Source organism: Salvia miltiorrhiza, chromosome 7 (genome assembly GCF_028751815.1).
Source record: "Salvia miltiorrhiza cultivar Shanhuang (shh) chromosome 7, IMPLAD_Smil_shh, whole genome shotgun sequence".
NCBI classification, from domain to species: Eukaryota; Viridiplantae; Streptophyta; class Magnoliopsida; order Lamiales; family Lamiaceae; genus Salvia; species Salvia miltiorrhiza.
The window spans coordinates 13,557,757-13,573,431 of NC_080393.1; the positions used below are offsets into that span (position 1 = coordinate 13,557,757).

The 15,675-nt window shown below is 34.6% G+C and overlaps 1 protein-coding gene across 1 annotated transcript; it reads left to right on the forward strand.

Annotated features, from left to right (window-relative positions):
• The first annotated feature begins 6,865 nt into the window (after positions 1-6,865).
• Positions 6,866-8,138, forward strand: LOC130995322 (uncharacterized). Its single transcript, XM_057920570.1, has one exon. It carries the CDS (start codon positions 6,916-6,918, stop codon positions 8,011-8,013), a length of 1,098 nt encoding a protein of 365 aa, XP_057776553.1. The 5' UTR covers positions 6,866-6,915; the 3' UTR covers positions 8,014-8,138.
• The last annotated feature ends 7,537 nt before the right edge of the window (positions 8,139-15,675 follow it).

The window sequence follows — 15,675 nt, forward strand, 5'->3', positions numbered from 1 at the left end:
TTTTTATATATTCTATATGATAAATGTTATGTTACATATCTTATTTTATGTGAGTATTGCTCACATTCAGAGCCCACATCAGTGTTATTTTGTTTTATATATATATTTTTTATTTTAGGGCAAAGGTGCACATTGCCCCCTGAACTACACCCCTATAGCTTTTAGCCCCCCATACTCGGTCAAAGCGCGTTGACCTCCCTGAACTCCCGAAAGAATGGTGCAAATAACACCCCGCGTTAAACGGGGTGTTAGTTCAGGGAGGTCAACGCGCTTTGACCGAGTATGAGGGGCTAAAAGCTATAGGGGGTGTAGTTCAGGGGGCAATGTGCACTTTTGCCCTTTATTTTAATATTAATACCTCACAAACTATTATTGAGATCATTAATTTTATAAATTACATCAAATCTCAATTTATTCTTTAATTTAAAGGAAAATGAACAAATCAAGCTTTGATTTTTATGTAATTAATAAAATTAATAATCTCAATAACAATTTGTGAGGTATTAATATCAAAATAAATGTATAAAACAATGGGAGAATACTAAGAGCATCCGCATTGGTGTTACATGATAGCTTACATAATAGCTTACTTTATGAGGGGGGGACCACATGGTGTAAAGAGGCTGCATTGGGGTTACATGATAGCCTACATGATTTTTTTAGTTTTGATTTTTATGCTTTTCATTTAAATTTAATTGCTCAAAGAAGCAAAAATTGAAAGACAAATATTTGGGAATGGAAAGGAGTAAAATTGTGGTTGTGTGAATGAAGAATGAGTGGGGTATTTATAGATATGAAAAAAAAAAAAAATTGAGTGTGGTATTTTATATATATATATATATATATATATATATATATATATATATATATATTACATGCGTGAAAACACGCGCCGAATTCACACTCATTATCGCCATCGGGTTACACGATCTATCGTGTAACCCTCGTGTAAGGGGAGCCTGCAATGCATTACACGATATCCCCTCTACTCGAGTAGAGGGGGATCGTGTAAGCGTTATTGATGCTCTAATGTAGGCTAAACGTGAACGATGCTCACATGAAGTATATAGTATAATAGTTTCTTATATAGATATTGGTTACACGTCTACAAAATTATTAGGTTAAAGAATTTTAAAATGAACGTGTAAAATTTCCTACACCTTATTAAATTTTTTAAAAAAATATTATAATTAAAAATTATGCAAAACCCAATTGTATATAATTTAATTTTATATTTTAAAATACAATTATAGAGCAATCCAAATATACGACAAAACATATTCAACTAATTAAGTACACTAATATAATCGTAGTTTTGTCTTTCTAAATTTTTTCTTAAAGACAAAAATATAATTTTGTCCGCCTATTTTTAGAATTCAATAAAAAGCCATAATCTAGTAAAAATGTTGGCTATGATTCTTCTTCGTTCAATTTTATCACATTCACTCGTTCTAACAAGAATCGTTCAGTCAAACAATGTTGGCTAATTTTTCTTTTCCAGAAAAGAAAGGAAATGAAAAGCTATGAAATTAAAAAGATGTTTAGTAAACTCATTTAAATAATTTATAAGTTATTTAATAATTAAGAGTTTATAATTTTAAAAAATATTTGATAAAATAATTAAATTATTCGATTGCTCATGCATATTATAACTTGTAATCTTGTAGAAATAATTTTTAAGAAGTCAAGCTTTCCAGAAAATAAGTCCTTAGCTTAATTTATTTTTGGATAAAGATTACTTTATATCTCATTATTTTAACAAATTTTCAAAAATATCCTAACCCAAAGGTATTTACTAAAACGATACCCAACTTACATAATTTTACATAGACGAATTATTGTATATAATTATAGTTTATTATTTATATAAAACTTTATATTTTAAAATTTATTTATTTTCATCTTTTCTTGAAAATATAAATTTTAAAAATTATTATCTCAGTTTACAATATCGTTTCCACTTTTGTCATTTTAATCCATTCATAATATCAATTTCACTTTCATTTATGCAGTAAGATCTACAAACTTCACAATTATAATGGGATTCAAACTTCTCTCATAATAATATTTATTGTTATCAATCATTTTTATCAAATCTGTGTCGTCTACAAAATGGAAACAATATCGTAAATATATAGAGTATTAAAATTTAAAAATTCTTTAAAATAAGCTGAAGCAAATACGTAGGTTTAAATGGCGACGCGTATGAAACAAAAAGTTTGTGTTGGCTTGACTTTATTGTTGGGCGTGATATCTTATTAATATTGAAATTAAATGCAAATGAAAACTCTCCTCCTTTCTCTTAGTCTCAGCTGAGCAAAGCATCCAATTGCATGCAGCTGCTGCTGCCAATCGCCATTGGTTGCAAAAGCAGGCGCGCTTTTACTCTGCGCCACGCGTACCCCACGTGTTGTCTTTCTATCTTCCTCTTGGCACGTTTTTTAATGTTTGCAAATGCGCTATCACAGATTCTAACCTGTGCTAATTTTCTTTCTTTATTTTTTAATCAAATTAAATGCTTCTCTCTCAGTCATAATATAATTTTGTCTAAATTTTTACATACATATTAATCATACAACTTATATCCGAATTAATGCTAGCTATTTGGATGAAATATGTCAAGATAAAAAAATAATTATTTTATTTATTTAAATTATTTTGCTTGAAATAAAAAATAATTTAATTAGTTTTGTTGTTTTCTTCGTATTGTAATTTTTTTTACTTTTTTTATACTATTTTTTAAGTACAAAAAATACGAAACAGTTAATAATAATTTTAAAAATATTAAAAAATTATAGAATAAATTATAATGTGGAAAAAATAATAAAATTAACTAAATCTTATTAAATTTGAACCAAAACTTTTAAATAAATTAATTTTATAAAATATTTATTTTTATCTAAATATAGTATTTTATTCAAATAAAACTGCTCTTAAAATTTACATGGCTATTACTTATATCTTTTTTCATTTGTGTGCTAATCACAAATACATGTCCTTCGTCATCAACTAGCACGTGGTTATGATTACTTTTGTCTAGTGATTATTGCTAGGTACGTACTGATTTTCACATTAACAAATAACATGTTTATATTTAGCACAACATTGATTAGGTCGATTCTTAATGTTGATGCAAGTGGATATATTGTGAATAATGCAACGAAATATCTACTTTATCGGTTATGGACATGGACTGGACACTGTGTATTATTTTTTCCTCCCTTCCTCCTAATATCGTTGGCTTGTTGTTTTCACTATATTGTCTCAATAATAATGATTCATTTTTATTTTTAGTAATAATTTTATATTATAAATAATATAACCTCACACAATTTTACATACTTTTACATTATAATTTTATTCTCCTAAATATCCATACCTAATAAAAATAAGTCAACAATAATAAAATAGAGAGAATAATATATTCGATTTCTACAATAATTTCAAAGAACTGAAACAAATTGAATCGATGATTTGGTGGGTGAAGGCGGCGAAGGTGGGTGGCAACAGAGGAGCGCGACGTGAACGAGGTAGGCGATAGCGAGGGATTAAAACAAAGAGATGGGTGGAAAGGTTTGGCGGGGAGGGCGGCAACAGGGATGTCGGAGTGTGGAGGAGGTGGCGATTGTTGTCTGATTAATGAAGAAGTTAGGTTAGGGTTTTCACGTTTTTTTTTGTATTTTAATTAAAATAAAAAAATATTTCAAAAATCTATTGTCTAATGATATAATTAATTTTGTTAGTATTCGTCATACTGTGACTTGAATCTGATTGCTTACTCAACTTCGGCGAGTCCGTTTCACTCACATCCCTCGCGAGGGAAATCGGCCTGCTAATTTTATGGCGAGGTAAATATACCCTTAACATTTAATGTAAAAGTAAATAGATGTTTTGTACAATTAGATTCTTAACGTTCATAAATTAGAGTAAATAAGTCATCAAACGTCTACAAATTGGGACAAATAAGTTGTTGCATCTAATGATTGTGAACATTAATTAGAGACCTATTTGTCATAATTTATGAACGTTAGGGATTTATTAATTTGGTTTACAATATAAGCGTTAGGGGTGTTTTTGTTTCTTAATATATATATATACACACACATATAATTACATAAAGAGATTCATTATGTGTATTTGTATCAATCTAATAAATATTAACGTTATTCCTAATATATAATTTTTAATCAAAATTTTGATTTGAGTATATCTAAAACAAAGAGAGAGTAAATAGAGAATTTAGATAAATAAGAATGAAAAAAATATTGAAATGCCAATAGATGATTGAATTATATTTTTATATTATTTCTAATATCTTCTATAGTATGTTTTTCAGTCGGTTATACCAATAAAAAATTGACACGGATTTTAACATTTTAAAAAATACTCTCTCCGTCCCACTTCAATTGACACTTTTACTTCGGGCACATAGATTAAGAATAAATGGTTGAGTGTATAAAGTGGGTGATGACCATTTGTTTAATGTGTGTAGAGAAGGTAAGGATCACATGCTATTTTTGGAAAATGTCAATTAAAATGGGACAAACAAAAAAGGCAAGTGTGTGTCAATTGAAGTGGGACGGATGGAGTATATGAATTAAAATACACAAAATGATAATTTTAAGAGAAGATTATTTATATTCTCGAATAAGTTTACCTTTTTTATAATTAAACTTTCCATCTGTGATATTTTTTGTACTTTGTCTATAATTCATGCAATAATCAGAATAAAATTATCAACCTTGAGAAAAACGGTGTTTTAATGGCTAGAAATATGTATTGGAAAGAAAAGAAAATAGATTGATATCCTAATGAGACAGGCTTATATGAAATGGGTGTGCGTGGAAGATTTGAAGCGTAGAAGGAATAATAGGGAAAGGATTGGTGATAGGTGTAGGCATGCATGCACCTCTCCTCCACACGCGTTGCTCCCGCCGCCTCATTGGTATTTCCCCTCCAACCAATCACCATCGTTTCTCTTTTCTTTTTTATCATCACTACATATATAACTCCAAACTCATTAATATTGTCATTATCTGCACTGCACAACCTCTCCTCTATTAATTTTCACCTTAAAGATATATTCATTTTTCATCTCTTCACTTCTAACTATCAATCTATTCTCGGAAAATAAATGAGATAGTTCAATGTATCACTTGAATGCTTTATAGTCGCTTATTTGACCCTGATACCTTTATTAGGTTTCAACACTATATTTAATTATTAATATAATTTCCATTTTGACTATAGGATGAATGTTACTTAAGAAAATGAAAGGTCAAAATACAATGTGCATTTACTACGCTGTTTCGCAAATCGATGTACGGGAACTTTATAAACATGTGTGCTAATACAAGGCTAATATAAAAGACTTAATAATTTTTTTTAAAGATTATACTCCATCCGTCCCACCGAAAGTGGTGCACTTCTTTTGGGCTCGAAATTTAAGGAGAATAAAATTGTAGTGTAAATGTGTGTAAATGTATATGGGGCCACATTGTTTGTAGTGTAAAATTATTACCAAAAAAAGAAATGCACCACTTTCGATGGGACAGTCTAAAAAAGAATACGCACCACTTTCGGTGGGACGGAAGGAGTAATATTTTATTTTGTCTGATAATTTGAACCCGATTCACTACTAAAAAAAACGCTCATACATAACGGTAATTTTCCGTTATCTATGTACAAAAAAAAACGTTGTATATAGTGGTGTTATGTATGAGGACGCTCATACATAACGGTAATATACCGTTATCTATACTATGTATACATAACGGTACTATGAGGATACATAACACATGAAATACCGTTGTGTATGATTATAAAATCTATTGATGATAGGAAAAGCCTTTTACTAATGGAGATATGTTACATTATCACAAAAGACGTACTAATATTTAAGGATATATAGTTTACCCTCGTTCTTTTAAGCATTTATCTTATATTTGACCCTATTTATACTAAATTCCATTACATATCCATATGCCTCAGATCTCTTCCCGTATATTTACACGGTTTCACCTATATTTCAATAAACGCTTTTTTGTACTTGAAGCTTGTACAATTTCCAGAAAAAGGTTCGAGCTATAAATAAGTTTTCCAAAAAAGAAGCTAGACGGCCACTAATTTCACTATAATAAAAAATTAGTCACCCCAATACCCAAAAAAAAGGAAAAAAGAAAAAGAAAATTAAGCTACTTTTACCGATATATCAACAACATTTGATAGGCCAATTCGCGAGTAACATGCATACAAATTACACTAATTTTGTGTGATTATATTTTATTTCATTTTGAATTGTTATACGAATAGTTCGAGCAATTTGTAGTTGTAAAATTTATCATTATTATAATAAAAATAACTAATATTGAATCGCAAAACTCGCGGTTAATAGTACGTTTCATCTTTAATTAATAGATTGAAAATTTAAAATAATTTAAAATACGTATTGTATATAATTTAATAAAAATTAATTAATACGACAATTCATCTCAAGAATTTAGGTTGTTTTATTTTTGTATATAATCTAAGAGTATGGAAAATGATGGAAAATATTTACATCGTTATCGTTTTCACATACTCTGTAAGAATGATAATTTTTTTTGAATAAAATGAAAAAGGATTCCCTCTTCTCCCTCGTTTTTACTCTAAAGAGTAACGTGATAATATTTTTATTGAGATATTAATGTTATAAATTATATTTTTTACCTTAAATTAAAAAACAATGAAATAAAAAAAGACGAAAAGAATAATATTTTCTCTTTTGTTTAGTACGTAGATAAATTACAATCAAGGAGAAGAAGCTCTACACGTAGAATGAAACGACTACATTTTACAAGTAAGTGAAGAAATTGAGTTTGTGAAATTAAGCATGCAGGAGGAGTGGTGTAAATGTAAGTGAGTTGGGACAAAAAAATGAGGAATGAAAAGCAAAGTGTTAAGTGTAAGCTTGCATGTAAGTTTAAAGGTATTCGAAATCCCACATGTCTCCATCTCTCACACGTACCCACCCCTCTCTTCCAAGTGTCATTTGGCCTTGATGTTGCCGCTTTCCCATTCGTCCATTCCCCTCTTATAATCACCACACCATCCACCCCCTCCCTACCTTGCTGTAGAAAAAAAATGATCCAAACTATCAACCCTTACGCCACCGCCAGAACGGCCGAGATCATGTCCCGGTATCGCCCAATCGCCCCCAAGCCGGAGGCCCCCGCCGCCGCCAACTCCACCGCCGACAACGACGGCATTCAGAAGTCTCCTTACTTGAGGAATGTGTGGGCCCACCTCCAGGCCCGCCCCACCCGCACGCGCAAGCGCGGCCGCACCGCCGCCTTCTCGCCCCCCTCCGTCAAGCGCCCCAGGACCTACCAGCTCGCCTCCCCCGCCATGCATGCCTTCACCCGCCCCATCTCCATCGACGCGCCCCTTCTCTACTGCGCTGCCCCTCCGCCCAAGGGCAAGGGGATAGATTTGAACCTCACGGCGGATCAGGCCCCCGAGGAATTAGACCTGCTGCTGCACCTCCACGCGCCCAAGCCCTCCGTCATCTCGCCCCGCCCCGTCCGCCCCGTCGGCTCCAGCATCATCGTGGAGCTCATCGAGGACGACCCCCAGCGCCCCACCATGGCCAAGGGGGCGGAGGAGGCGGTGGAGTCGGAGGCGGTGCCGGCCATTGTCTCGGATTCCAACAACAAGGTGAGGATGTGCAACTCCGCCTACAAGGAGATGGTCGGCCAGCCCGAGTGCTGCTGGCTCGACTGCGCCGCCAGCGGGAAGCGGGGGAGGATCGGAGGGGAGGTGTCGCTACGCTTCGTGGAGTCGGAGGTGCAGCAGTCGATGGCGGCCTTCACGTGCTCGGTGAGGATAGAGTGGGAGACGCAAGGGAAGAAGATGTGTGTGAATGCTTCTTGCAGCGCTGTCAAATTGGTTTGCCAGAGTAAAGACTACCAGTTTTTGTGGAGGTTTCATAACTCTAAATCTGCTGCTGCTCATTCCGACAATTCTAACTTGTAAATTTCTATATTTAGATTACAATATCTAGATTAGATTATAGGATCTTATTATGAATTAATAGAGTATATATTTATATCATGTATACTTTTTGAGTTCAATTACCTAATTACAAACTATCTCATATATATTTTCGTCCAACATCATCAAAATATCATATATATTATTTCTAGCTGCACATTATAATTAGGTTAGCTTGTTTTTGTTAATGAACATGTTGTGCATCTGGTGCTTTATATATGTTAGTTTAAATGTGGAGAAATACACGTGCAATACCTAGTTTAAATTAGGTGAGATACATGTGACATGCTTAAAGCTTAAGCATGTAATCGAAGCAAAGTAATGAGTTGTATATATTTCATTATATTGGTAGCCTGCTTTAACGACTATATGGTCTACTTACGATGCAATTGTAGCATGTTCTAAAGCTACAGCTAAACCAATATTCATTTTTCGAGTCGCTCTACTGTTTTGGGGTACCCTGTTTATATGAAACCATTTATTTTTTAATAAGAAAAGGAAATTGTATTAGATCAACAATTTGGCACCAAGAGGTACCGATCGAAAACATTACATCCTCAAAGGCGAAAAATCGCCGGACATTCACCGACTCGGCATCTAAGCTCCCAAAAATCCTACTCCAACTCCACATTCTTGCTTTAATTTTCAAAACCAAATTTTTTATCTCCCAGCTTTTCATTTCGAATCTACTCTCCTCACGGTTCTTCCAAATGACCCAATTATATGAAACCATTTATAAAATGGTTAATATGTAAATTTATTTTCGGTGATGATGTGGAATAATTGTGAAGAGTAGTGCTATTTGAATAAAATTTGCTCGGACAAAAAAATATTAAATATTTTTAAAAATTGATTGATTTAAAAGATTTTGTTTAAATTTAAAAGGAATTTAGTTAATTTTATTGTTTTCTTCACATTGTAATTTTTAACATTTTTTAAAAAATTATATTTTTTTGTAGTTTTTGTACTTTAAAAATAATAAAAATTAAAAAAGTTATTAAAAATTACAAAAAAATTACAATGTGGATAAAATAATAAAATTAACTAAATTTTTTATTTCGAACAAAAAAAATTAAATAATTACTTTTTAAAAGTATTTGATCATATTTTGTTCAAATAACATTATTGAATTGTGAAACATGATTTCGATAGTATATATAATTAATGCAGAAATTTGTCATCCAAGTTTTCTCTTTGATCATTAATTGGAATACTGAAATTGTTACGTGTTACAAATCCATCATGAATTTGAGACGAGTGGGGGTTTGAATTTGAGAAATTAAATGGTATGTGAAATTGAGTTTTGGAGTGATGCTGATTGCTGGCTGGCAAATACATGTGATGTGCTTAATTATGTAACCAAGCAAATATTAGGTATATTTCATCAGTAGCAGTCACTACTAAATGACCGCATCATCTAGAAGTAGCTTATTCAATATTATTGGGGGTGCAATAATCGCAGTATATTTTACACAAAAATCAAAATATATTATACTTGTAGAAACACAAGAACATTCAATTTTAATTTATTTTTAGCAGACGAGAACTTTTTTTTTTTTTTGATCGGGAAAAGGCATTTCATAAAAAAGATAAAGCAAGGATACATTGGTACAAGAGGTACCAAGAAGTCAAGAAAACCGGGAAACAAAACAGAGAGAAGCTAAAAGAAAAAGCGGTAAAGAACATAATGAAAACAGACTGCCCCCAACTCAAACACAAGCAACAGAATCTAGCAATTCGCATCAAGGAACCAGGAGCTGAAACCAGAAGGTGCTTGCCGGATCTTGTACGCGAAAATCCACCCCCACACTCTAGACTTAATCTCTGCCACCACTTTACGAGAATTCCAAACTGCTTGATTGAATTTGCAGTCGTTTCTCCATTTCCACAGACTCCAAACACAGCAGAACCAAATGCAGGTATAAAACGAAGTGTCTTCTTTCCTTCCCAGGTTTCGAAACAGATGAAGGTGATTCTTTGCACTGGATGGGAGTACCGAAGTTTTCCGGATCCAAGAGAGGAGAGCGTACCAGATTTCTGAGGATGTAGAGCAGGAGAAAAGAAGATGATCAGATGATTCAATTGCATTCTTACACATAACACATTCGGCTTCAACAGGCGAGTGGAGCACATTTCTTTTAAGAAGGTTTTCACAAGAAGCCATCCTTCCTTTGAACACCCTCCAAACCGTCGTTTTCACCTTCATTGGTACCGGTGCTTTCCAGATGATTGAGAACTCTGGTGCGTTTTGTACCTCCGTGGCCGTATCCATTTTTTGACTGATCATCTCGTATGCCGATTTCACCGAAAACATTCCTTTCGGATCAGCCTTCCATCTCCAACCAGTTGTAGAACCTGTCATGACTTCAACATTTTGAATCAGTAACAACAGGTTAGATAACAAATTCAACTCCCTCCCCCTCAGCGGTCTTCCCCACTCAAGGTTCCAAACCCAAACTCCCTCGACCCTCTCTCCCATGTCCCTAATCTCTCCCCCCTGTTTTGTATTGATCCTAAACAGCCTTGGAAACAACTCTTTAAGACTTGATCCCCCCACCCAAATATGGTGCCAAAATAACAGCCCATTGCCTTCCCCCACAATGACTTCGAGATTCTCCCTCAACCAGCTCCCTCTCTCGCCCCTGCTCAACTCAAGTACTTTCTTCCACCACCCCGGACTCTCCTTCCTAGGCCCAAGAATTTTGAACCCATCCTCGTCCCACGAGATATCCCCCCTGCAATCTCTAATCACCCGAGACCAAAGAGAGTCACGTTCCGTGAGAAAACGCCAAATCCATTTGGTCATAAGGGATCTATTGAACCACTCCAGATTTTTAATGCCTAAACCTCCAAGGCCCCAGTCTCTACAGATATTCTCCCATTTGACCCAGTGTAATTTCCTTTCTCCCGACCCTCCACCCCAAAGGAAACTCCCCAAAATTTTACGGATTTGAGAAAGCACTCCTTTGTTCATCACAACAAAAGACAACTGGTAAATTGGAATAGCGGTTAGAACGGACCGAATTAGAGTGACCCTCCCTGCAAGAGAAATCTTCTTGTTTTTCCACTTCGACTTCTGTCCCATAGTATTTTATCCCACTATTAACTTCATTTATTTTATAGTTACTTATTATAAAAATAAGAAAATATTACCCCCTTAGCTCATAAAAAATAATTTTAGGAATACAATTTTAATAAAAATGCTTAAGTATATTGTGAGAGAGTCACATCTTAAAAGTAAGTAGATAAATAAGTTAATAATAGTGAGAATACTATGTTGTGGAGTAGAGTCTATAAATGAAAAATTGACTATATTCTTTCCTGGAGGGAGAAAATATTACACAATGAATTTTAATTACTTATCATCACTAAAATTAAAACTTCAAAAATTTAACCTTAATTTGGAGTTAATAGGCTTGTTTCGAATATATTTTCTGTGTACTTTAATTCAGTTCGGATGATCTGTATCCAAAGCCTGTCCCACTCCATGTCCCAAGCCTAATACTACACCATTTTGGGAACTGATTATTTATTCCCTTTTAATCTCCTAAATTTGTTCGGATATCACCTTCAAGCCGTGAATCTACATCTTCCTCTTTCCTTTTACAATGCAAATCTCCTAAATTGGTTTGTGATATTGTGTAATTAAATTATGGGAAATTATATGGAGCCATAATTATGGCTGCCATAATACCCCTTAAAATTTCTGGAAATAATAGATGACTATAATGCCCTTTCATTAATTTTGAGATAGGATATGAAGGTCAACTGTATCAATAAATGTATGATTCCCTTAACAAACTTAGCAAAGATATTCAAAAGGAAAGTAAGATATTAAATGGATAATTTTATTATACTGCCATGATTGTGAGTTAATCGTATATAAGGTGCTAGGGTAGGCATTGACTTTTAAGTTATTTTTCTTTCTTTCTTTTTTTAAAGAGAAAAACATGAGTATTATAGTGTGAGATATTAAATGGATAATTAGAATAACCTCACTTACGTATATTCATTTCGAGAAAAAATAACGAATTTGTATTATCTTTATGCCATGATTATACATATATAATATTCTATTATACATACATATTCTATAATGCATAAAGATTACACAAAAATATCAAAAAATCAATTATCATACAATTCTTCTTCTTTCTCCCTTCTAAGCACAGTCACGAGTTTCTTATTTTCAAAAAAAAAAAATTGGAATGGCTCAACAACAAGAAATCAATGATTGTATTTATGAATTGTTTGGTACTAATTCTGAAGATGAAATAATCGACGATGATACTAACAGTCCACAAGCATTCGATGAGATGTTGGAGCATGGACCTCATACAAACTGGTCTCATACAAGTCTTTGTGATGCGTTTTTTTTCTTTAGAGCAAGATAATTTCTTTAAATTTTTTAATTCTATTTGGTATTTTCAATTTTTTTGTTTTCATTAATTTAGGAGCATGACTAACATACTCATTAAATTACCTTGCTCTATAAATTTAATCATTATTATACAATACCCATTAAATTTAATATTATACTCATTAAGATGATAATATTATTGTTAAAAACTATTTTAAATCATATACTAATATTAAATCATTTTTAAATGACATTTTCTCATTTTCTTGTTTTGAAAATACCATAAACAAATAATTGTATATGATATTATAGTATATTCGTCTTTCTGCATTAATGAATCATACTATGATTGTCGTTTAGTAAATTTCAAATACGAATTAATAACTACCTAACACTATAGAGTAGCAAAATAACAACATATTAGTAAAAATTGGATCCCAACATTCAAATTTTGAAATACGAATTGATATAAAACTAACTAAGATGACGCTGGAATTTAGGCTGAAAAATTGGATCGCACATTGTCACAGCCCACCCTAACTAAGGATAGTTAAGCCGAGTGATCTACGACTAGGGATGGGGTTAAAGAAGAAGGGGAAGAAAAGGGGCGTCATTTATAGCCGTAAAACTTACTCATCTTAATAAAACTCGTCATTTTTATTCATTAATACTCAATTGAAAACAGTCTATGAAAGACAGCATAAAACTTAATTAATATCATTAATCAAGTTATACATCATATGAAACCATTCTCTTAAGACTCAAAGTATGACATAACATACTATAACATCAACAACATTTTGCAGCGGAAAGTAGCTAGACATATGTATGAAGACATATTCTAGACAGGTTAACTATTTATTAACAACCCTGGTGACTCCGCTCATTGCAGCACCATCATCACATCAGCTCAACCTGCACATTTAGAAAACATATGCAGGGCTGAGTACAAAAGCACTCAGTGGGCACGTATGCCTAGGTATAAAAATACATGCTTCAAAACTGTAAATTGTCATGCCATCATAAACAGTACAGCAAGGGAGTTTTTCGCTAAAAAGGCCCAAGCTTACTAAGTTCATTTGTGATTCTTAAAGTTCGACTGCAGTCTAAGTTCTCTTGTAATCTATCATATCTGGAACTGTGTGCCGGAGAGGTGGCCACCTCTCACGGTCACTTGACCGGCCAACCCGCTAGATGACTCACGGTCACTGGTGTACACTAGCCCTGGCAGGATAGCTATCAACTGCTCAGGACCCGAATTCGATTGCATCATTGGCAAAGCCAAAGCAGATAGATATCATACTAAAATTTAAACATTTTATGGCAAGACAATACTTGAAATAACTTTAACTCAAATATTTTGTAACGAAATAACTTGCTCAAATGTAACATTAAACTCATTTGATAGATATATAAAACTGAAATTAACAGTTAAATCATCTCATGCATTCATTCGTATAAGAGGCCTACGACACGCAGGGGATCTCTATATACGTATAGTAAAAGTAATGCCCACCTGATAGAAACTTTCTGTGGTACAGTAGCTCCTTGACTGATTATTAATCTCGTGCTTGACCTTTATTACGAGAATATAAATAAGATACTGCTCGAGCAAAATCCTCAAATAATGAGAATACGAAATTAATGATGCATGATCCTCTTATGCATGAATTATTATTCTGAAATAATAGTCGGGAAATTTTACTATTAATCCAGGCTATCGGATTTAAACAAAAGCTAAGTCTCATCTCATGAAGCTGGATAATTATCTAAAATTAATCCGTTTTCTACAGGGTGTTCTAATCCGCCGATTAAATAAACCCCGCTCCTCGTAGTCGATAGGAAAGAATAAATAAATACTTCGACTTACTCGCTTTTATCCTCGTAAAACTCAATCGGGCTTAATAAATGGGAGAAAGTACTGTTGTAAGTTTAAGTAATTAAAAGGCTCGACATAAGGCCGCCTAATAATTAATTAAGTATAAGTGGGCTTGAATAATTAATAAATCTGGGCCCAAATAATATAATAGCAGCCCAATTGAAATAATATGCAAGGCCCAGTCAGTGAATGAAATCGGCCCAAAGAAAATATTTCAGCCCAAGTGGCTGAATTACTAACTGGGCTTAATTAATTAAATCTGCAGCCCACATAATTTAAAGAATTGGCCCAAAGAAAATACAAGACCCAAATGAATTAATAAAAGGCCCAAATCACAGCCCAAATACTAAAATAAATAAAGCCCAAAGAATTGGCCCGACAAAACTCAAACATCTCGGTCCCTCTCCCTCAATCTCGGTTCTCTCTCTATTTTCTTTCACCACAGAATGCCTTTCTCTCTCAATAATTATCGGTTCTCTCCCTTTTTTTTCATTAAAGCAGAACACTCTCTCTCTCTGTCAATTATCGAGACTGCATCTCTTTCTTTCTCAGCAATCATTCAATTCATTCTTCAAAAATCAATCTCTCTCTCTATACTCTCGAAACAGTCGGCATCCGGCGCCGATCGGCCTTCTTCTCCGGCCATTCAGTTGCCGCCGCGTTCTGCAAATCCGGCGAGTAGCCGTTCGTCCTCCTCCCTTCTCTCATCAGTCACCACCCAGACCCGCCTCTCGCTCTCTCACGGCTCGGTTTTCTCCCCCCCCATCTCTGACTCCGGCGAAGTCCAACATCCGCCTCTGTTGCGCCTGTAATCATCCACTGAAGTCGCCGCCGTCTGGAGTTGCCGCCACCGTCGCCAGCTGGAGCCTCGGCAGCCGCTGCCTCTCCTGGAATTGCTGCCGTTGCTGCTACTCTGGAGTTGGCGAGAGACGGCAGAACAGCTGCTGCCGACAGAGGCTAGCTCGCCGGGGCTGCTGCCGCTGACTCCAGTCGCCGTTTGGTGCCGCCGCCGCCGTCGGCTGCCGCTGCCTCGCCCAAAGCCGACTTCCGGAGTCACCGATCGTCGTAGCGAAGGTCTCGGCAGTTCGTCATCGAACAGGGCCGCGTCCCTCCTTGGCCGGAAATCGCCGCGCCGCTGAAATCTGTTCTCTGCTCAAGAATCGAGCTCTAGCCTCTCTCTCTCTCTCGGTTCAGGTGAAGTCGCCTCTGCTCAGCTGGACGACCTCCGTCTCCTCTTCATCGGTCAGCGTCGACGTCATCTTGTACCCGTCCCCGATTTAATGAAATTAGGTACAACAAAATACTACTTTTATCTTTCCCTAAAATACTAGATTCAGTTTCACTAAATCGAAAGGAATTTCTCATTCTATAATCTATGTCTTTCATGTTACTAGAGCAAGGGGAA

Coding starts and splice junctions, on each gene's coding strand:
- LOC130995322 (XM_057920570.1), top strand. CDS start 6,916: ATGAGGAATGAAAAGCAAAGTGTTAAGTGTAAGCTTGCATGTAAGTTT.